The 23894-nt window shown below is 42.0% G+C and overlaps 1 protein-coding gene across 2 annotated transcripts in view; it reads right to left on the reverse strand.

Moving 5' to 3' along the window:
• MOV10L1 (Mov10 like RNA helicase 1) overlaps window positions 1-23894 on the reverse strand; it is a 117102-nt gene that overhangs the window by 39814 nt on the left and 53394 nt on the right. For both annotated transcript variants that reach the window (XM_075857203.1, XM_075857204.1), the window contains 4 exons: window positions 20469-20527; window positions 13849-13961; window positions 7668-7746; window positions 6957-7129 (listed from right to left, as the gene is read on the reverse strand). In XM_075857203.1, the coding sequence (XP_075713318.1) occupies window positions 6957-7129; window positions 7668-7746; window positions 13849-13961; window positions 20469-20527 (424 nt within the window). The remainder of the gene's footprint in view (window positions 1-6956; window positions 7130-7667; window positions 7747-13848; window positions 13962-20468; window positions 20528-23894) is intronic.

A 23894-nucleotide genomic window follows, 5' to 3' on the forward strand; every position in this document is an offset into this window, starting at 1 on the left:
ACCATGTTTACTCAGCCATAGTTTACAGGCAGCGTTTTGAATCCACCATAGTCATTTTCAAATATATATACACACATACATATACACACACACACACAAGTATGCATATATGTGTATATATGTATAAACACACACACACACACACACACACACACACACACACACAGAGATCTCCAACCTTTATCATAATTCTGAACCGATTTACTAAATCAAATTAGATTACATTCCTGCTTGACACCACTAACCCTTGCACCATCCTAAGCCATGTAATAGTAAACAACATAACTGCAATAAATGGTTAAGTGTTAACCACTTAAAGGAACAGTGTCACCAAATTATTTTTTTTAACTCCTTCCCGACCGCCCACTGTCTTTTGACGTCAGGCGGTGCAGGTGCTTAATCTACAGAGACGTCTTTTGGCGTCGCTGCAGATCAGGCTGATGAGCGCTCGTGTGAGCACTCATCCTCTAAGCAGGAGCTGTTACTAACAGCTCCTGATCTTAGAGCAGCCTCCTGAACACAGCTGGGGTCGGCACACATTCGGACCCCAGCTGTTTAACCCTTTGATTACCGCGGTCCGTGACCGCGGCAAGATCAAAGGGAATTCCCCTCTTTGATCGCATAACCGGGATTCCAGTGATGCGATCAAACAATGGGGAATCCCTCTGCAGTCAGCCCTGGGGACCTACAAAAGGACCCCAGGGCTGTCTGTTCCATGTGCCTGCTGTTCGGGCACACTATGTGCTGCCCGATCAGCAGCCTGTGTCAGTGACACAGTGTAATGTATTAGCGTACAGAAGTATGCTAATACATTACAAGTAAAAAATAAAGTTACAAATAAAGTTATCCCTTGATGGGATTAAAAAAAAAAAAAAGTAACAAAACAAATAAATAAATAAAAAAAAGTCCCAAAAAGAGTCTTTATTTTCCATTAAATACATTTTATTGTCCCTACACTAAATAAAAACAAAAAACCTACGCATATTAGGTATCTACACGACCGTAATAACCTGAAGAATTAATCGAACGGGTTATTTAGCGTGAAACGTGAACGGGATAAAAAAAAAAAACAAAAAAACCTATTCCGAGAATCGCTTTTTCCTATATTCACGGCGTAAAAATTTTTTTTTTTACCCCGAAACTGGGGGGGGGGGGGGGAAATACTATTTCTCTCGCATAAAACAAGGCCTCATACAGCCACGTCAGTGAAAAAATAAAAAAGTTATGGCTGCTGAAACACAGAAAGGCAAAACCAGAAAAATTTAGCTGGTCATTAAGGTCTTTTCAGGCCCGGTCATTAAGGGGTTAATATCAGTTTTATGTTAGGGTTTTATTAAAAACGTTTATATTTGTGTATTACTTTTTTCTATTTTTACACTTTTTCTTCCCTATGGGGGCTGCCATTTTTTTTTCCATTTCTGTATGTGTCGATTAACGACACATACAGACATGGAATACGGCAGCTCCAGTCCCATAGGGACTGCGAACGGGGCCCGTTCCATCCACTTTGGTGTACGCCGTGTACTCCCACACAGTCCGATTTGAAATGCGCGCCGTCCGGCGTCATTTTCCTGTGGACCGGAAGTCGCGGCCGGGCAGTAAGATTACTACTTCCGGTCGCGGCTTCCGGACTTGTGCACATGGAGCAGCGGCAGCAGACAGAGCTGACGGACCGGAGGGAGCGGCGGCGACTGGAGCAGGTAATTGATTTCTATGTATGTTCGTGTTTCAGTGTGTGTTTACTACTGTATGTAAACATTCTAGACTGTGTGTTAGCTCAAAAAATGGCGACACACAGTGTAGGAGGTTAGACCGTTCAAACCCCTCGTTTCTCCCGGCACTAGCCAGGATAAAGGAGGGGGGGATTCTGAGAGCTCACTAGAGCGAGGGATTTTTTCCCAATTTTGCAGCATAAAGCAATGTGGTTGCTTTACCACATGCAATGCTGCAATTTTGGGAATTGCTCCATCTAGTGACCAGTGCTGGGAAATATTATAAATTGAATCCAATTTATAATATTTCCTGACTCGTGGAAAAAATAAAAAAAATTAGAACAATGTTTAATCACCTATACACTGTTTAACTAAAAAAAAAAAATCATGTTTTTCTGGCAACACATTCCCTTTAAGTGTTAATACACTATGTATAACGTATATCAATACCTCTTCTTCACAGAACACTAGGAAGTATTAACTATTAATGCTATCACTAACCCCAAAACAACCACATGTAAAGAAAAATGTATAATGTCATTTATGTAGAAAGTTGGCATTTGTTGGCAGTGGCTCCTCGGGCCCGGTAGGTATATTGCAAGTTTGAAGGATGAGAGAGATTGCCTGTTTATGGACACGCAAATTATTCTGGACCCTCTTTAAAATTATTATACTCTTTTCACTTAGATTCTTCTGCTGAGGCTCTGTCCAAATATTTGGGACTGTGTGGCCCTCCCTGTTCTGGCCCCAGAGCAGAGAGAACAGTTAGGCACTCCAATTATGCTGGAAGAACTGGAATTAGAAGTAAAGTTGATGCCAAATGAGAAGGCCCCTGGGACGGATGGGCTCCCTATAAAGATTTTTAAAACATATGGAGAATTGCTTTTGCCCAAATCTTTAGACACTGCACAAGTAGCTCAAAAGATGGGCAGACTTTCTTCGTCCATAATAGTGGTGTTGCCAAAACCAGGCAAAAACTTGGAAATCACAGAATCCTACCGGCACATTTCCCTGCTCTGTGCAAAAGTATTAGCCATGTGTTTAGCCTCAATTATTAAATTCTGTTATCTATGATAATCAGGTCGGATTTATGCCATCCAAATCCACAGTCATTTACATCAGGCGACTGTTTTTTAATCTGCAGGAGATTCAAGATAACACAGGTCATAGATGGGTATATTCACTGGATGCTGCTAAATCTTTTTATAGTGTCGAATGGGACCATCTGTGGGCCGTCCCGGAGAGGATGGGGTTTGGTCCAGGGTTTATAGATTGGGTAAAGCTTATGCATAATACCCCTAGGGCACGTATAGGAGCTTATGGTTTAGTATCAGACTCATTTGAGTTTAGAAGAGAGACATGGCAGGGCTGTCCCCTCTCCACACTTTTCTTTGCTATAGCTATAGAAACTTTGGCTGCAGGGTTAAGGCATACACCTGAGAGAGTGGGCTTGAAATATAGGCCTTTGGAAGAAAAGATGGCGCAGTATGCCAATGACCTGTTGCTTTTCCTGGGTGACAGGGAATTCTCTGTACTATGACTATTATAAATGTGTTTGGGCTTCATCTGGGGTAGAGGAGTCTCAAGGATCAAACCGGACACACTTCATCTACCTATAGAGGGGGTCTGGCTGTTCCTAACCTGCAGGCCTATTTCTTAGAAGCTCAATTAAAACATTTTAACGGGTGGGGGTTTCAGGAATTTATGTATTCCAATGCAAGACTATTAACACACATTCTGGGAGAGGGTCCCCTGCTAGCTTTGTTAGAGGCACCCAGATTTTGGTTACCACCAACTCCTATGCCAAAAGCGTTGTTAATGCATCAAGTATGATGGAAGTGCAGAGAGTTGCAGGGTATTAATGTATCAGTGTCACACAATGTACCCCTATTTGGCATAATATGCATCTCTGGGAAATATACCACTGCTGCCTGCAAAAACTTGCAACCAAAAGACGCGTCCAAGGATGTGAATGTGGATGTGAATGTGTTCACCCTGTAGAAGTTGGAGAAAGTGTAAAGGGAAGACCAGGTGGCTGCTTTGCACAAACCCCAATGTTGCACATATGTCAGAAGCAGGCGTTGGTTCTGACACTTCAGAATGGTAGGTGATTTGCCACTGCAAGTATGCTTTCACCTGAAAGCTTTTTGAAAATAGACAGCTACAATAATCTCACAGCAGCACCCATGGAATCTGGGTAAAGCGGTTCTTTGACCTATCTCCCCTGAGGAATCGTTTGGTCAAGAGGAAACGCATTGGGAGGACTTTCATTTACTACTTGTTGGAGAGGCTATCCGATCCCTTTGCATCTGACAGCACAGATGGATGACCTTTCACATCAAAATGGGTATGGGGGTACCAGCCCCTAAATTCCATATTACTTCTGTCATTTATGAAAGGAATGTATAACATAAAATGTTGGTGGAACCTCTCAGAAAGAAAAATAATATAAAATTAATATGCTGTCTCAATTTTGTTGGATGCATATCGTAAGAAACATGAAAAAAATGCATGAATATTTGGCATATGAAATCACCATGTGCATATGTCTATTGTTCTAAAATTGTTCTTAATGAAAATATAGTAAGTATATATATATATATATATATATATATATATATACACATACACACACTCCGGATCGGCCCTTTTTTTTTTGTTCAATAAATACCATGGAGAACTGTAAAAAAAAAAATCTGTCCAGGTGGTGGACTTCAAATAATACCATCAAAATTAATTTCAGCCCAGGAAATGACTGGTAAGTTCACAAAGCCTGAACTATGTCCAAGTAGTATAGAGTAGTCCCAAGAGTGAAACGTAGATGGACAGAACAAGGCAAGAATGATGTCCTTGTTAGAGAACCTTTCACCTGCCCATACTTGTGCAGCATGTAATAGGCAGGGCTTCACAAACACGGTCTCACTCTATTTGGCGCCCGATATGTAAATAGCCCCTGAACTGTCAATGGGGCTTTTCTATCTAACTAAATGGCAAGGGGGCGTGATGTCTTCGCTCTGACACTGTCCAATCAGCTACGGATAGTGTCAGGGCGGCTTGCGCAGTGGTCCCTCCCGCGAGAACACACACAGACTGGTGGTTTTGCAGAGAGCGCTCTCTGTCTGTGTGTGTTGTCGCGGGAGGGAACCCAGTGCAAGCTGCCCTGACACGGTCCGTAGCTGATTGGACAGTGTCAGAGCGAAGACATCACGCCCCCTTGCGAGTTAGGTAGAAATGCCTCATTGACAGTTCAGGGGCTTATTTACATATCAGGTGCTAAATATAACGGCACCGATATGTAAATAACGGAGGAAGATAGAAAAATGATTTCAAGTGAGACGGTGTTTGTGAAACCCTGTCCATTACATGCTGCACATGTATGGGCAGGTGAAAGGTTCTCTTTAAAGCGTAGCTAAACGTTCAACAAACTTCTGACATGTCATAGTGACATGTAAGAAGTTTGGATTGGTGGGGGTCCTAGCACGGAGACCCCCACCAATCTCTAGAACGAAGCAGCTGAAGTCCTCGTGTGAGCGCTCATCTGCTTCATGTATGTTCGGCTATTTCCGGAAATAAATGTATCGGTGTACGGACTCAATACAAAAGTCCATGAGCCCGTACTCCAATACATCGGCTTTCCGGAAAAAGCCGAACAGAAAAGAAACAGCTGAGCGATCGCACGACCGCTTCAGCTGCTTCGTTCTAGCGATTGGTGGGGGTCTCCGTGCTCGGACCCCCACCAATCCAAACTTCTGACATGTCTCTATGACATGTCAGAAGTTTGTCGAACGTTTAGCTACACTTTAAGGTGAAAAGAGAAGATCACCTTTTGGTAGAAAGGATGGAACCAGACAAAAAGCACCACTATGTCCTCTTGGAGGATCAGGAAAGGAGAACTACATGACAGGGCTGCTCTTAGTTCAGAGGTTACCACCACAAGAAAAAACACTTTCCAGGAGAGAAAAAAAAAAAAAAAAAAAGAAGATATTCTGTAGGGGTTTAAATGGAACATTGCAAAGCGACAAGGACCAAGTTGGGGTCTCACGGAGGAGTGGGATGTCTGTATGGGGTAAATGCATGGGCCACACCCTGTATAAAAGTATGGATGTCTTGACAGAGGCAAGTGGGCGATTAAAAAGGATTGACAAAAGCAGAGACCTGAAAGCAAAACAGAGGTCTAGAGCCCCTTGTGGAAAGGAAATAATTCTGGATAAGAGGAGTCATTAAGCATGGAACCCTGTATTAAAAATAAGACTTGCAAGTCCGGTTGTATATCCACGCAGATGAATGTTTGCTGGCTTTCAGCATGGTCTGAATGACCCCTCAGAAAAATTCAAGCTCTTAAAATGTCAGCTTCAACGTAGCAAATCTGGTCACATAATAGCCCTTGAGAGCAGATCATGCCGGACGGGCAAACGCCAGGGAGCATGGCCAGTAGAGATACCACCTCCATGTACCATGACCGACATGGCCAATCCGAGGCCACTAGGATTGTCTGTGTACTGGATAATGAATAATAATAACGCCACATTAGAATGTTTTTACAGGAAACAAAAACCTATCCGCAACAACCACATTGAAGCTTTCATTTTTCCAAACCAGTTTATGATAGCATTTTACTTAATAAAGGATAGTAACCTAAGGCCTCCCTCTCTCAAACTCTGGAAATCTTTGCTAAGAGGGGCGATTTTTTTAAATAAAAGAATAGTTATTAAAATTAGACAAATTCTGAAAGGTTAAGGCATTACTTATCTTAACTCCTGATTTACCAAGGTTGGATACACTGATGTTGCTCGTGCCTCTCTGTAATGACATATTGTCATAACAGGCCATGAGTAAGGTGTGCCGTCTACAATTCTTAACCTTAGGCCATGAGTAAGGACGTGGAATACGTCTGAAATGCGTAGGCTAACAGTTTTGCAGCCAACCACATTTGCAGCTGGAATTTTTTTTAAAGAAATGAAATAAAGTTGGAAGACTTTTTTATTATCAAGCGCTGGTTCCAGATCTTTTCTTTCTTGCTTCTCACTGTAATGCACACTGCTCTTCTAGCTAGCCTTTGATGTTTTACTCGTTAAAATGGTTTACTAATAACCGATGTATTGAAATGAGTGTCAATGTTTGCTCACCAATAAACCAATTGTGTGAACAGGATGTAATTTTTTTAAATACTGCAATAAAATACCACTGTATTGTACATAGTGTACATAGAAAAGGCTACTGCAATTTTGCTTCTAAAACTGTCACCTGCAAAATAGCTTCAATAACTGTAACAGTCTTTCCTGTACCGGGAGGCCCAAATAATATATAAGGCGTAGGGCGGCAGTCTCCGCTTAGTATTCTTGTCACTGCCAACTTCTGATGATCATTCAACATCCGATTGAAAAACTGACACATTTTCTTCATTGGTTTTTTTTTGCCTGCATACCAGGTATAAGCACATTTATTACTCAAAACATAAATATCCATATCGTTATAGAAACATTGTTAGCTTAACACTGTTAGAAACAATTAAAATAAAAATATAATAGCGGAGCTACAGGTTACTAGACTGTACAGCTTTCTCCTTCATAAGCCTGAAAACGAGAATGGTATGGTCTCGTAATGCATAGCTCACAATTGTACAATATTTTGATGTAGTAAGAAAACGTCTCGCACAATGCAATGCAGCAGAACATAGTACATTATACTGTAGGATTTCAGATGAACGGTTACAATGCATGATCTCTGTGCTGACAGATACTGCATAGTCCTAACTAACAGATGGCAAACATTTGAATGGTGTGTAAGACATGCCTTATTTATTTTGTACGGATTCTAAGTTACAGCAAAGTTTTTGTTACTCCTTTTTAGCTGTATCAACCTATGACATCAGCAATCAAAGTTGAGAACATTTTTTGTTTGCAATAACTATCAAGATCCAACCCAGAGTACAAAAAGAAAAAATAAGGCACCAACCTTGGCTGTTAGTCTGTGTAGCCACCGTCACCATGTCACTCATGGATACTGCATTCTTCCCTTGAGTGCGTGGCCTGCGCTGTTGAAATGGAATAGAACTTAAATGTAATATAGAATATATATTTCGAAGATCCTCTTCATGCAGCTTTTCCTCAAATTAAAAATAAAGGATAATCATTTTGTAATAGGAATTTATAAATAGCTTGGTCTGCTATTGTAGGGTCCTTTTGTAAACTTAAATGGGTTATCCACGGGTTTAATTTTTTTTAGTAGAGGCTGCAAATGAAATAAAAAAATAAAAATAAAAAAATAAAAAAAACTTACCTATACTTGCCCCCGGGATCCAGCACGGAGGCTCCGGCAGCACTCCTGGCGGTTGTTTAAATGCACGTAGAGTAACTGCTGCAGCCAGAGGGCTCAGCAAGGCTCTGTGGTGATGAATCGTATTTCTGGCATTATGCCAGAAATACAAATGACCGCTGAGCCCTCGAATTAGCTGAAGTGGATACATCATATGTGTATGTAAACAACCAGGGGGGGTGCCGCCGGAGTCTCTGCACTGGATCGCCAGGGCAAGGATAGGAGAGTATTTTTTGGTTTATTTATTTAATTTGCAGCCCCTACTAAAAATGTCAACTTTCCAGATATTTCCTCTAAATTTGAGTTTTTTTGTAATTTGGATAATATATGAGCGGAAAGAAACGAAGAAATCAAAACTACAAATGGATGCCCGAAACTTTGAAATCTCATGAGCAACAATGTTTTATTGGGTAAGTATAGTGTCGCTAGTGGTCCCAAGAATATGATTACCTGGCAGATAAAAGTCCCTTCACCCCCCCCCCCCCCCCCCAAGGAAAAAAACCAAAAACACAAACCAACAGAAAAAAACATATTGTATATGTTCATGGTCCACGCAAATAAGTATCCGAACAAAAAACGTTGTGTTGCACAACATGAAGTGAAGGCAACTCACTCTTATTAATAACAGTACATACACTGAAGATATATGTACTTAGTCGGAATCAGATTTGTACATTACAAGAAATATTGCTCTGTAGCTTGGTGCAATTACACATTCAGCAGTAAACAATATTAGGATTTCTTTTATTTAAAGATTTTACTTATGCATTTTCTAACATGAAAAAACAAATGCAACAGTTTAGATATAGAATTAAAAAATCTGTATCGTACAGAAAATGCAGGGTCTTGGGAGAGAGTCCAGCTCACATAACCGTAGTTCTAGCAGACACGTTATACAGGAAAAAGGCTTCATAAAGGGACTATTGTCCTTTTGCATAAGTAATACCTTCGCAGTATGGACACTCCCAACAGAGACACACCACTAGTTCATGCAGCATAATGCAATCCTCCCAAACCCCCAAAAAGGAGATAAGTAAAAACTTAACCAAGTAGGTTGGCAATATAGTATAAATGCACAGAAAATGTATACTACTTCTCTCCCAGTTCCAACCACCTAGATTACATTTCCTCAAAATACATTTGGACACTTTCTGTACATATACAATATTGTGTAGAGGGGGATATATGCATGGACTAGACACAACCAGTGGTCTAAGGTGGGCGTTTTTGCAGATTTCCAGACCATAATTATTTTGCGAGCACAAAAGAACATGAATCGAAAAAATAATCTATCATTGATTTTTTGTATGATATTATTAATTATCCCAAGAAGACACACCTGTGGAAAGAGAATTCTGGGAAGTTTGAAATGGTCACGTAGGAATCAATATCAGGAATTCTAATGAGAATTTCCTTATAGAAAGACCAATATTGTTTACTGCTGAGTGTTGTAAAGCTCTGGACGAGGTCCGATATACAGGGTGGGCCATTTATATGGATACACCTAAATAAAATGGGAATGGTTGGTGATATTAACTTCCTGTTTGTGGCACATTAGTATATGGGAGGGGGGAAACTTTTCAAGCTGGGTGTTGACCATGGCGGCCATTTTGAAGTCGGCCATTTTGTATCCAACTTTAGTTTTTTCAATGGGAAGAGGGTCATGTGACACATCAAACTTATCGAGAATTTCACAAGAAAAACAATGGTGTGCTTGGTTTTAACGTTACTTTATTCTTTCATGAGTTATTTGTCATTATGGGTGTCAGGTCCGAGCATTCCTAGATGAACAGTTTCCTGGAAAGTGGATTGGTCGTCGTGGGCCAGTTGAATGGCCCCCTAGGTCTTCCGATCTGACCCCCTTAGACTTTTATCTTTGGGCTCATCTGAAGGCAATTGTCTATGCTGTGAAGATACGAGATGTGCAGCAACTGAAACTACGGATACTGGAAGCCTGTGCTAGCATTTCTTCTGCGGTGTTGCTATCAGTGTGTGAAGAGTGGGAGAAGAGGGTTGCATTGACAATCCAACACAATGGGCAGCACTTTGAACACATTTTATAAGTGGTCAGAAACTTGTAAATAACTCATGTAAGAATAAAAGTAACGTTAAAACCAAGCACACCATTGTTTTTCTTGTGAAATTCTCGATAAGTTTGATGTGTCACATGACCCTCTTACCATTGAAAAAACTAAAGTTGGATTCAAAATGGCCGCCATGGTCAACACCCAGCTTGAAAAGTTTCCCCCCTCCCATATACTAATGTGCCACAAACAGGAAGTTAATATCACCAACCATTCCCATTTTATTTAGGTGTATCCATATAAATGGCCCACCCTGTATATTAAAATCAATGAGGAAAGTCAGCTACGCCCTATACTCGTGGCACTTTATATACACCGCATTCCAAATTATTATGCAAATGTTATTTTTCGCTGATTTATGATTTATGAGTTTAATTGAAAAACTAATAATTCAATGTTTATGACACTTAAATCCAAATGTGCATAATAATTTGGAACACGGTGTATCTCCATCGTCATTGTAGTCGGAGTCCTTCAGCAGCTTAATTCATTCACATTTACAAATATTGACAATTGCCACAAATTTTAAATCAAAGATGCAAATGTTTTTATGCCCGAATATTCTGCAAGTATTATATATTGGTTTTAATCCACGAAAATCAAAATCAAAAAAGGTATAGGACAGAGTGCTGCAATAAAGCCTGTCTATATGATACCTACTCTTTTTGGGATTGGATGTGCCACCTTTCTAATGCTCTTTTCTTTTTAGGATTAAATGTGTTGTCTTTGTAATGCTCTCTTTTTACATTGATTAAAGTGTAGCTAAACGTTCGACAAACTTCTGATATGGCATAATGACATGTCAGAAGTTTGGATTGGTGGGGGTCCGAACACGGAGACCCCCACCAATCGCTAGAACTTAGCAGCTGAAGCGCGCGTGTGAGCGGTCAGCTGCTTAGTTTCTGTTTGGCTTTTTCCAGAAAGCCAATGTATCGGAGTATGGGCTCATAGACTTTCTATTGAGTCCGTACACCGATACATTTATTTCAGGAAAAAGCCGAACAGACACGAAGCGGCTCTGCGCTCACGAGTGCTTCAGCTGCTTCGTTCTAGCGATTGGTGTGTGTCTCCGTGCTCGGACCCCCACCAATCCAAACTTCTGACATGTCACTGTGACACGTCAGAAGTTTGCCGAGCGTTTAGCTACACTTTAAATACGCAACTTTGAGAACTCATTTGAGGAGTTTAAGGCCTCATGCACACCGTGCTTTTGCGGCCGCAATTCCCTCGAAAATCCACAGGAGAAATGCGGCCTTATTCATTTCTATGGTACCATGCACACGACCGTAGTTTTTACGGTCCATGCATGGCCCGGGATCCCGCACCGCAGAAAGAACGGACAGGTCTTATTACGGCCGTGTTCTGCGGGTCGGGCTCATTGAAAATAATGGCCGCGGGCATGTCCATGGCCCGCGATTTGCGGAGGGCTCGCGGCTGACAGTCAGATGCCGGCCGATCCGAAAATCACGGCGGTGCACATGGCTACGGTCGTGTGCATGAGCCCTAAGTAAGGCAAAATTCACACTTGCATTGTATAATCTGTTACTCTGATCTGTTTTTAGATCAGAATAAGGGCTCGTTTACACGAGCGTGTGTGTTTTGCGCACGCAAAAAACGCTGCGTTTTGCATGCGCAAAAGGCACTTAACAGCTCCGTGTGTCATCCCCGTATGATGCGCGGCTGTGTGATTTTCGCGCAGCCGCCATCATTAGGACACTCTGTTTGGATGTTTGTAAACAGAAAAGCACGTGGTGCTTTTCTGTTTACATTCATAGTTTGACAGCTGTTGCGTCACACGGAAGTGATGCGCGAACAACGCACAAATATAGTTATATAATGAGTTTTTCAAAAATCTGTCTACACTGCCCCATAGACTAACATAGGTCCGTACAACACGTGTGAAAATCACGCGCGTTGCACGGACGTAATACACATTCGTGTAAACAAGCCCTAAGGATAAAAATGGATCCGTTAAAAATCATATTGAAATCAATGGGATTTTTAATTGCATTCCGTTACATTAGTCATCTGTTTTTTGACAGAGATAAAAGTGCAGAGTAGAGGACTTTTTACCTGGTTAAAAAAAAAAACGGATGTATAATACATGGGTTATTTTTATCATTGGTGTCAATGTAAAACGAATACAAACGGATTGTAATCAGTTTGCATCCGTTATTTGGATTTCAATGGGATTTTTAACGGATCCTTTTTTAACCTTATTCTGATCTAAAAACAGATCATAGTAAGGCTGCATTCACATCTGCAGCAGGGCTCCATTCTGACGGAGCTTTAAGTCAGAACGGAGCCCTGACTGACACAAACGGTAACCATAGGTTTCCGTTTTCATCACCATTGATTTCAAAGGTGAGTGATCCGGTGCGAATGGTTTCCATTTCTCTCCGTTGTGCAGGGGTTCCGTCGTTTTGAAGAAATCAATAGCGTAGTCTAATACGCTATTTATTCCGTCAAAACCCTTGCACAACGGAGACAAACGGAAACCATTGGCACTGGATACGACACCATTGAAATCAATGGTGATGGAAAAGGAAACCCATGGTTTCCGTTTGTATCAGTCAGGGTTCCGTTCAGACGGAAAACTTAGACGGAATGTCAGAAGGAAGCCCTGACGCAGATGAGAACGCAGCCTAACGGATTATACAATGCAAGTGTGAATTTAGCCGTAACAAAACATACATATATATATATATATATATATATATATATATATATATATATATATATATAGTCTTAAAGGGATTGAAATAACAGAATACATAAATTTAACATGCCTAGCAGCATCACACAAGAAATCATTTGACTGTACGGTAAATTTGAGATAATAATATAGGTTTGAAGAAAGCATATTTATTCTGTAATTACATGCCACTGAAGAGCTCCAGCGTATTCCCTAGCATTTGCACAAACAACAGTGCTCGCAAGCTGAAAAACAGCACAAACTGCAGAGAAGACAACATGCTCATTCTTCATATTAAAAGGCACAGTACTTAATAATAATGCCTGGTGTTCTGAAGATGGAGTAACGTGAACATGGAATAGAAGGATGTAACTTTGTATATGGGCATTAAATAGTTCTCATCTACCACAAAAAGCACAATCCCCATACAAAAAAATCTCTGTACCATTGTTGACATAAGATTTCCTCCATCTGCTATGTAAAGGCTGGAAGTTGTCATGGCTGCTGGCTGCATAGGTTTTGATTTTGCTTTGCAAACTGGATAAAACTATATTTGTACCAATATCTCAAGCGGAAGGGAGACCAGAATGGCGATTTTGTTGTAACTGGCACTTTATTTATAGCTAGGCAACAGAGAACAAGAACAATGCAGAAACTAGTCAGTCATTCAGAGCATTGAATTCTTATTTTTTTCAAACTAGGCACTGAACTGAGAAAATACTCCAAAAAACAAAAAAAAAGACTCCAAAAATGAAGGCTTTTGCGAAGATGTACATTTACCAAAATAAATACTTTTTATCTTGACATTTCCAAGTTAAAAATATTAGATTTCAGCGAAGCATTTTATTAGATGTTTGTTACTTTGGCAATGTTTTTTTTATTCAAGATTCTATTCATCCCCGCTCTAGCAACCTGTGCACTTTTATTCATAAACCAGGAACGTATGATGTAATCTTTCCAATTGCTCCAAACAATGGTGCCAACTACTCTTTGTAACAAAACAAAAGGGTTCTTTCCCAACAAGAGTTTCTGTATAACTCACCTGATTTCCCTGCTGGGTGACGGTCTGCTCTTTCTTGTCCATACAATCCTGCATGTTGCTCCCTGTTGTGATGACTTGTGGTGACTGTAATACCACAGTTTCTGGAAAAAGCACTTAGAAGACAATTGTAATAAAAATAAAAATCAGATCTACCTTTATACTTGTCATTATATGTAACATGACCTTTACACAGAACAGAAGATAGTATAAAACATGCATATAGCATGAACAGAACATTACATTTTTTCTTCATAATACTTATGTTGGGGGAGTATGCGGTTGGGTTAGTTCACGCTTTGCGTAAATACCGCAGATTTTCTACGACGGAGTTAGTTGCGGAAAATCCGCAGCATAATACAGTAGCAGCAAAGTGGATACATAGAACAAATCTCATCCACACGCTGCGTAAATAGTGAGCGAAAGAACCGCTCAGAAATTGACATGCGGTGCGGAGTATAATTCAATATGTCAATAGGAAGGTAAAACCTGCAACAAATAGCAGTTGCTGAGCTTATTGCGGCTGAATTGCAGCAGTTCCGCCGCAAAAACGGAACTCAGGCAAAAAACAAAACAAAAACAAATACTTACCTACTCTGTGTTCTTCCTCCAGGCCGGCCTCCTGGGATGGGGTTTCATCCCATGTGACCATCGCTTGAGCCAATCACAGGTTGCAGCTATCTCCTGGGATGAAACGTCATGCTAGCAGGCTGGCTAAATGCCCAGCAGTTTTCCGCAGCGGACATTCTGGGCGAAAAACTGCACCACAGTTTGATGCGGTTTTTCCCCCGAAATTCCCTGCGGCCACCAGGGCGGATACAAGATACCACGGCCCGGGACCAAAATTATGCGCAGCCCGTATTGGTCCACGACCCGATGGTTGGGGGACCACTGCCTTATGTCAGTAAACATTTGGGCTGGGTTCACACATCACATATTTGATGCAGAATTTCAGTTGCAGAATCCACACCAAAATTCTGCAATAAAGTACAGTATAATGTAAGTGAAACCCCATTAAAGAGAACCTTTCACCTCCCCATACATGTGCAGCTGAGTGCAGCATGTAATGGGGAGGGCTACACAAACCCTGGAGCACTTTACTTTTTTTTTCTACCTCCCTCCGTTATTTAGATATCGGTGCCGTTATATTTGGCGCCCGATATTTAAATAACCCCCTGAACCGTCAACGGGGCGTGTACTGGCAAGGGGGCGTGTTACTATGGCTGTGACACTGTCCAATCAGATATGGACAGTGCCACAGCAAGAATGAGCAGAGAAAGTGCACGCTCCCTCTCTTCAGCTTTGAAGATCAGTCTTTTCACCCGAACTGGCAAGGGGGCGTGTCACTGCTACGGACAGTGTAAGAGCTGGGAAGCGCTTACACTGTCTGTAGCAGAGACACGCCCCCTTGCCAGTTCGGCAGACAACAAAAGACTGATCTCTCTCAAGAGTTGAAGACATGACACGCCCTCTTGCCAGTTCGGGTGAAAAGACTGATCTTCAAAGCTAAAAAGAGAGAGAGCGTGCACTTTCTCTGCTCATTCTTGCTATGGCACTTTGCATATCTGATTGGACTGTGTCACAGCCATTGTAACACGCACCCTTGCCAGTACACGCCCCGTTGACTGTTCAGGGGGTTATTTAAATATCGGGCGCCAAATATAACAGCACCAATATTTAAATAATGGAGGGAGGTAGAAAAAAAATTGTAAAGTGCCCCAGGGTTTGTTCAGCCCTCCCCATTACATGCTGCGCTCAGCTGCACATGTATGGGGAGATGAAAGGTTCCCTTTAAATAACAGCTCAACATTTTTTAAGCAGATTCTAGGTATGCTGCAAATTTTTAGTGAGAACTCCATTCAAAGTCTATGAGATTGATGGAGACAGTAGACTACAGCGTTCAGATGTTTTTGTCAGAGCCATAGATTTTAAATGGAGCTGCAGGACGAATTCTCGACTGCCACTGTATTTAAACTCCTCACTGCAAGGGGTGCAGTGAGGAGGAACAGGGGTCTTGTAACCCCATGTTCTAGAGATCGCTAGGGGTCCCAGTGGTGGGGCTTCAAGCCCCTCAATCCTGTGTATAGGCAATAAAACTAGATTTTGGTACTCACCGTAAAATCTGGTTCTCATTGAATCTGTGAGGGGACATATTGGTATATGCTCCTGCCAATAGTAAGTGACACTAGGTAGGAAAGAGTCATGGCTTCACCCAGGCAGGCCATACCCTTTCCAGAGACACTGGCTAATTCAGTTTGTAAAAAAGCAAATGAAAAAAAAACAAAAAAAACAAAACATGTCCACAGTCCTGGGAGAATGCCAAACAGAACTCCAGGTTCTGGGCCTAGACTAAAAGACTTTGTCCCCAACGGATTTAACGGGAAATAGATTTTACGCACCGTGGGCAGTCTTAAAGCAGTCGTAGAGGGTGGGGAAAAAAATAAAAATAAAAAGTAAAGCCATGCGACCAGCCTAACACACAGCTGCCTACAAAACTATGTGACCCAGACTGGCATCAGCAGAGGCCAAAAGAAAATAAATTGTTAAAACTTAGTAAAAGTGTGCACAGAAGCCCAGGTGGCAGACTTGTAAACCGGAACTACTAAAAGGATGATGCCGGACAGCCCTTGTAGAACTTTATCCTTCGACCAATAGGTTTCCAAAATCACAAACCGGATCCAACATGCAATGGGGGCCTTGGATACCGCTAAAACCTTGCGTGGCTCTTCAGAAATAACAAAAAAAAGATTCGGAGAGCCGAAACAACTCAGGTCGCAGCCAGATAGATTCGGACTGCTCTTACTAAATCAAGGCAATGAAAGACCTGTTCCCTCAGATGAGATAGGAAGGGGCAAAAAGAAAGCCAAAAGTTATCGTAAAAAGAATGGACAGAGCAGAGATGTGACCCCTCTGGGAAGATAAACCAAGTCCCTATTTAAGGCCTGATTGCAGGAAGGACAGGAATTACCAGCGGAAATAAGCCTCCATGTGCTGTGGTACACATTGTCTGATTGAGGTTTTCTGGTTTTCAAAATCGTCTGGATGAACTGCTTAGAGAGACATCGGGACCTTAGATCCATTTAACAGCGTGGCTGTTGAAGCCGAGTTAAAGTGGAGTGGGAAAGCAGGTTGGCAAGAGGCAAGGACGCAATGGCGCATCCGCGAGAAGGTAGATTAGGTCTGCATAGCAGGCCCAGCGGGGGCAGTCTGAAGCCACCAGAATCGTGGGAATGCTCTCCCTCTTGAGTTTTTTTTATGCACACTGGGCAAGAGTTCAAGTTGAGGGGAGAGATACAAGAGAGAGAGAGAGAGAAAACCCTCCATGGAGTGGACAGAACATTAAGTGTGATGGCCTTAATATCCCGTTCCCTGGCCACTTAGATTGGAATTTTGTGGAAGAGATGGGACGCAAAAAGATCCACATCTGGGTAGTCCCACCTCTGGCACAGTTGATGAAATACCTTTGGGTGAAGGGACCACTCTCCCGGATCTAGTCTCTCAGCTGAGAAAATCTGCAGACCAAATTGTACACTCCTGTCAAGTGGACTGCTGACAGCGCTGGTATATGTCGAAATTTGGCCTCAAATTTAAACAGGTTGATCTGCAAAGACACCTCTTTCTGTGACCAAGTTCCCTGAACTGTGTGAGGACTGAAAACTGCATCCCACCCAGATAGACTAACATCCCTTGAGTTGACTAGCCACTGAAGGGGAGGTAAAGACCGGTCCATCGAGATGGTTTGTAAGGTCTACCACAAACGCAACTCCCGAGCAGGCAGGAGAACCACTTTGTCCAGCGGGTTCTGAGACTTGTCCCAGCATGAAAGGATTGCCCTCTGGAGTGGAGTGGTGCATATGGAACTACCCTGAAGGTCAACAACATTCTGCCTAGCACTCGCATGCAAAAATGGATTGTTAAAAGAAGTGTCCTGGCGAAAAAGAGCCACCACAGTTTGAATGGAGGCTATCTTGTCCACAACAACAAATGCACCTTGATGTCCTGGTGTGGAGTATCATTCCTAAAAACTCCATGCATTGAGCTGTGACTAATGAGGATTTTTTTGATCCATTCAAATCTTTTCAAAGTGTCCAGAGAAATCTGAAGACTGAACTCTCTAGATGGTGCCTTTACTAAGAGTTCATCCAGGTAAGTGAGGACAGCGACTCCCCGCACAGAAGCGCCATAACAGTCACCAGGACCTTGGTGAAAAACGAACACGTGGCAAGCCCAAAAGGGAGAGCAACAAATTGAAAATCTAGGGAACCCACCTCCGAAATGAAGGAAGCATTGGTGGGTCCTTGCGATGGGAATATTGAGGTGATGAATCATGAATGTTGACAGGAGAGAGGAATTCTCCCAATTCCAGTGATGCGATGACCGACCTTAAGGATTCGATGCAAAAACGTTCAATGTGAACAAAGTGGTTCAATATCCTGAAGTCCAGGGTTGGACGAAGAGATCCATTCTTGGGATTTGTAAAAACATTTCAGTAGAACCCCTTGAAATCGTTCCGGCTGAGGTACTAGGACAATAACTTTCTGCAGATGAATGGAACAAACAGCCTGGGAAAAAGCAAAAGCTCGATCAGTAGCGTGAGGCAGAGAACAGAGAAATAATCTTCCAGCAGGAAGCTTTAAAAACTATATCCTGAATCCCGACACCACCTCTTGAACCCAGTCATTGTCTACATGAGCAAACCACGTTTCCTGAAAGGAAAGAAGTTGCCCCCACTCGTACATCCACCACAAATGGGAAGACATCTTCATGCTAAAGAAGCATTGCTAAAAGGGGTTCCTGTGGCTGCAAAGCTGGTCTAGACTTGAAAGATGGCCAGCTGAAATACTTGGTCTAATTTGTCCTTCAGTCTGGTCTGATAGAAAATTATCCGAGCAAGGAGACAATGAAAAACTAGTGAAAATGGTGCGACGCCGAAAGAAGCTCACGTGCACGAGGCGGCGGTTATGAGGTAAAAGAGACCTCTTATTGCCTGTAGCCTTATAAATAATCCCAACCAGACGTTTACCAAAAATCTACCACCCATAAAGGGAAAGCCACTCAGGGCCTTCTTAAACGCTTGATCTGGTGCCCAAGATCTTAGCCAAACTGAGCATTAACAGAAGCACAGGCATTCAAATGGCTGCCTCAAAAGGAAACTTTAAAGCATGGATAACCTGAGAGGCAAATTCAGTTAACTCCTGCTGCAGCACTCCCACTAGGATGCCGCAGTGCAGCTGCTTACCCTACAATTAGCAGGCTTTGCAATTGCAAAAACCGGGTGCACAGCGGAAGCAGCGGCCACAAAAACAGCTTTAGCTTGAAAATCCAACCTCTTGTCCATAGGGTCACAGAGAAGCCTCCTCAGCCAGAAGAATAGTAGTGGTCCTTGATAGACTAGCAATAGGCAGATCCACAGGAGGGAGACACCGACCACAATGAGACCAAAACCTCTTGAAAAGGAAACAAAGTATCTGCGCGCTGAGAAACAACAAGACATTTGTCCGGATGTTTCCACTCCTTGGTTAATAATTCCTCAGAATTCGCTATCGTTTGGAAAACACAGCTTGTGGCATCGCTGGCTTTGTAAGTGTGTTCCCCCCTGAGAAGTGGAGTATGGTATCATCCCTTACACGCAAGGTGTCTCTTATAAGAATGTATTAACGCCTGCATAGCAGCTGACAACTGCGATTCCTGATCGGACTCTGAATTCGAGTCAGAATGCATGTGACGAAAGTGACTGATCCACATTGGGAGCAACATGATTGTTTAAGACTGCATTGGGATCCTCCTGGAAAGAGTTTAACGAGGATTGAGACCTGTCCAAGGCACCCCTACGCCTCTTATGTGATCAACTGCGAGAATTAGACTGAGCATTATCCAAAGGAAAGGAAAAAGGGCCCATGAGCTCAGCCACAAACTGTGAAGGAAAACGCACTAAAGACTGAACCATGCACTGGGATAGTCTAGAAATGTCCTCTAGGGCCTGAGCAAAAGACATCGCTCCAGAGGTGAGTAAGTAGGGATTAAACCCCCTAGAAACACCCATAGAGAAGTAATACCTTCCAATAAAAAAAACAGTCCCTAGAGAAGGTACTCACAGAAGTTCCCCAGACAACAGAAGAAATAGAGGGAGGATGGGAACATACTGTACTTACGCTCAGATGCATGTAGGGTCACCTCCTCTGTAACCCCACACATATAAGTTAGGTGACCAACCGAGAGGGAGAAATAAAGCAGAGAACTGCCTAGTTTCCCGACAGCCACAGGTGGGTTGACTGGACTGTCAACAGGCTGACAACCCACCTACAACTAAGGAAATAAAAAAACAGCAGACCTCCTATAACACTAGGCTTAAAACTGAATTAGCCAGTGTCTGTGGGAAGGGTATGGCCTGTCCAGGCAGAGCCAAGACTTTCCTTCCCAGTGCCGCCTCCTATTGGCTGGAGTATATACCCATTGTGCTGTGTCTATTGTCGGACAACCCCTTTAACAGCAAATAGAATAGAAATGTAACTTTATAGCCCATTCTCTATTACACCTACAGTCAAAGCTAACCATAATGCATTTTTCTAGTTGCTGACTAAGTTGCATGCCTAAAATTGCCAGGTTCTCTTTAAACTACTGACCAGCTTGTCCAAGATGTTCCGCCTGTTCTACAGCAAACAGACACCTTCTGCTGGTGACTCTATAAATAAAGAATAAAAAAAAAATATTACCCATCCATATAGCTTTGAGATTTGTTAATGTTTGTGTATACTAGGGTTGAGGTCACACATGTACAAAAGTCATTATTAAAAAGGTAAAAGTGGCATTTTACATAAAACTCCCAAAAATATTTTCTATATCATAATCTACCCCTTTTCTCTATGTACCTGCATACAGTTACCATTTATTTTTCATTCATTTTTTTTTTTTAACAACTAGTCGACATTTGACATGACTATATATAATTTTCGGAAGTGGGGGGTATGAAACGGAGATACTCATACTCAGCGGGTGTCAGCTGTATGTTACAGCCAACACTTCACTGTAATGCCCGGGATCGCATATAACTCAGATCCAAGCCTTTAAGCCACTTAGATGCCACAATCAATAGCGATCGCGGCATCTAGATGTGAGAAGGAGGGGGATCCCCTCCGTCACTCCATCTGCCCCCTTATTTTCCCATTTATCCCCCAAAGTAATGGATTAAAAAAAATTAACAATTTTTATCGTTGCACCCATAAAAAAGTCTGAACTATTACAATATACCAGGATGACCGCCTTAAAAAAAAAAAAAAAAAACCCCTAAAAAAAAACAATGAAAAAGTCATCAAAAGTCGTATGTAACTAAAAGGTTAATGAAATTAACAGCTCTCCTTGCAAAAAACAAGCCCTGCTCCATTGATGGAAAAATTCAAAAAGTTATGACTCCCAGAAAATGGTGACAAAAATTTTTATTTTGCTTTTAACAAAATGTTTTTCTTTGTAAAAGTAGTAAAACAAAACTATGTATAAGGCCTTATGCACACGACCGTGTTTTTGCGGCCGCAATTCCCCCGAAAATCCACGGGAGAATTGCGGCCCCATTCTTTTCTATGGGGCCGTGGACACGACCGTAGTTTTTGCGGTCCGTGCACGGCCCGGGAGCCCGGACCGCAGAAAGAACAGGCATGTCTTATTACGGCCCGGTTCTGCGGTCCGGTCTCATTGAAAACAATGGCCGCGACCATGTGCATGTGCGGGCGGCCTGCGGCTGACAGTCCGCAGCCGGCCGACCCGAAAATCACGGCCGTGCACACGGCTACGGTCGTGTGCATGAGGCCTTAGTTTTGAAAAGCCTTATTTGTTTTGACCTGCAGAATAAAGTTGCTGTATTTACTGCAAGGTGAACACCATAAAAAAACAAAACCTAAAAGACAAATGGAGGAATCCGTTTTTTTCCTGTTCCGCTTCACTTTTTTTTTTTTCAGTTACCCAATACCTTACATGGTACATAAAATGGTGCCATAAAAAAATAAAACTCGTCCAGCAAAAAAACAAGCGCACATACGGCAATTTAGAAGGGAAAATTAAAAAATGGATGGCTTTTGGAAGGTGGGAAGAAAAAAAACCAAAAATGAAAAAAATGGCTGTGTTGACAAAGACCATGCATTCACAATGACTGTAGCCTATTGCATAGTAACAGCTTATGTCAGCAAATTGACCATTCTTTTGTCAAAATAAGATATATATTGCTCCCCCAGTAGCAAGGTAACCAACACATTACATTAAATTCTGTCTATGGTTGTGTGGCGAGTCATGTAGCCTCTTACACATCATCATGCTACATTCACACATCCATAATACGGTTTTTGTGTGTGCTAAAAGATTTCTGAGAAAGGTTCTACGACCAACATGCAATTGCTGCAGTCAAGAACAGTTGGCAGAAATATATTTAATTCGGAAATCATCCTTTGGTCTATGAGGAAGTTTCTGCATTTATTGTTCAAACAGTGAGAAAAAAAACCATTTATGCCGGGTTTCCACGTCGCGTAAACGTTGAGGAATTTCCACAATGGAATTCCGTGCGGGACTTCTGCAGCATTTACAGGATCAGCAAAGTAAATGAGATTTAAAAAAAAAAACAACTCATGCCCACGCTGCGGAAAAAAAATGCAGCAAAAAAGTTCATAAATTGCCCGGAGATGCGGATTTTAAATTCTGCTGCATATCAATTTATCTAAACTCAGGATAAAATAAATAAAAAGCTTATACTTACGATGGGCATGGTCATCGCAATGCTTTCATCTGTTCTTCCATCAGGCAGGCCTCCTCAGACGTTTCATCACATGTGACAACTGCAGCCAATCACAGACTGCAGCGGTCACATGGGCTGCAACATCACCCCGGGAGGCTGAACTGCACGTCAATGGAGGGGTGCGTCTCCATGACTATGGCCAGGTAAGTATGAAAGTTGTTTTTTTCTAGCACTGCTTTCCACTGCGGAAATTCCGCCCAAAAAACTGCACAATGTGGTGTGGTTTTTCGTATGGATATCCCATCTTGGACATTTATGGCATATCCACAGGAAATGCCATAAATGTCCGATAAGTGCAGGTCCCACATCTAGGACCTGCACCTATCTCTAGAACGGGGCACCATAAACCTTGTTCTATCTTGTTCAGCTTTTGCTGCTTCCCGGACACTTTCTGATTAGGTGGTAAGGAGTATTAGGAGTTATGAAGTCCGTCGGGAGAATAAAAGGATCAACCTGCAGATGCGACAAGCATTCTTTACTGTGAATCTATGGAATAGCCTACCGCAGGAGCTGGTCACAGCAGGGACAGTAGATGGCTTTAGAAAAGGCTTAGATAATTTCCCAAAACAAAAAAATATTAGCTCCTACGTGTAGAAAGGTTTCCCTTCCCTTTCCCCATCCCTTGGTTGAACTTGATGGACATGTGTCTTTTTTCAACTGTACGAACTATGAAAACAGCGGAGTTCGCTGAGCTATGGGAGCTACGGAGATAGTGTAGCTCAGCTGTTATAACTCCTAACACCCAATCAGAAAGTGTCTGTGAAGCAGCAAGAGCTGAACAAGGTAGAACAGAGTTTAGGGGGCCCTGTTCTAGAGATAGGTGTGGGTCCCAGAGGTGGGATCCACATCTATCGGACATTTATGGCATATCCTGTGGATATGCCATAAATGTCCAAGATGGGAAAACCCCTTTAAATGAATATTCCAATGCCCCAAAAAAAAAAAAGGAAACATGGAAATATGGACATAGACCATATAAGGTGGGATACAGGTAACATTTTCTTTATATACACGATTTTCTTCTATCACGTATGTAGGACGCTTCTGCAATCATGCCTTCACCGCTTGAATGTCTCAAGCACTTTGCCCATTTCCGTCCAACCAATTGTAATGAGTAAACAAAGTATGACAGCTCTTGAAGTAAGGTGCTGCCCTAATTACTTTGGATAACTGACCTCACATGCCCATTTCTCTATACCAAATAAATATTAATTTAAATGATAAAAAAAAAAATACATGCATTAGGGTCTATACAGGTTTGTGAACTAAATTT

This window comes from Rhinoderma darwinii, chromosome 3, assembly GCF_050947455.1.
Source record: "Rhinoderma darwinii isolate aRhiDar2 chromosome 3, aRhiDar2.hap1, whole genome shotgun sequence".
Taxonomy (NCBI): domain Eukaryota; kingdom Metazoa; phylum Chordata; class Amphibia; order Anura; family Rhinodermatidae; genus Rhinoderma; species Rhinoderma darwinii.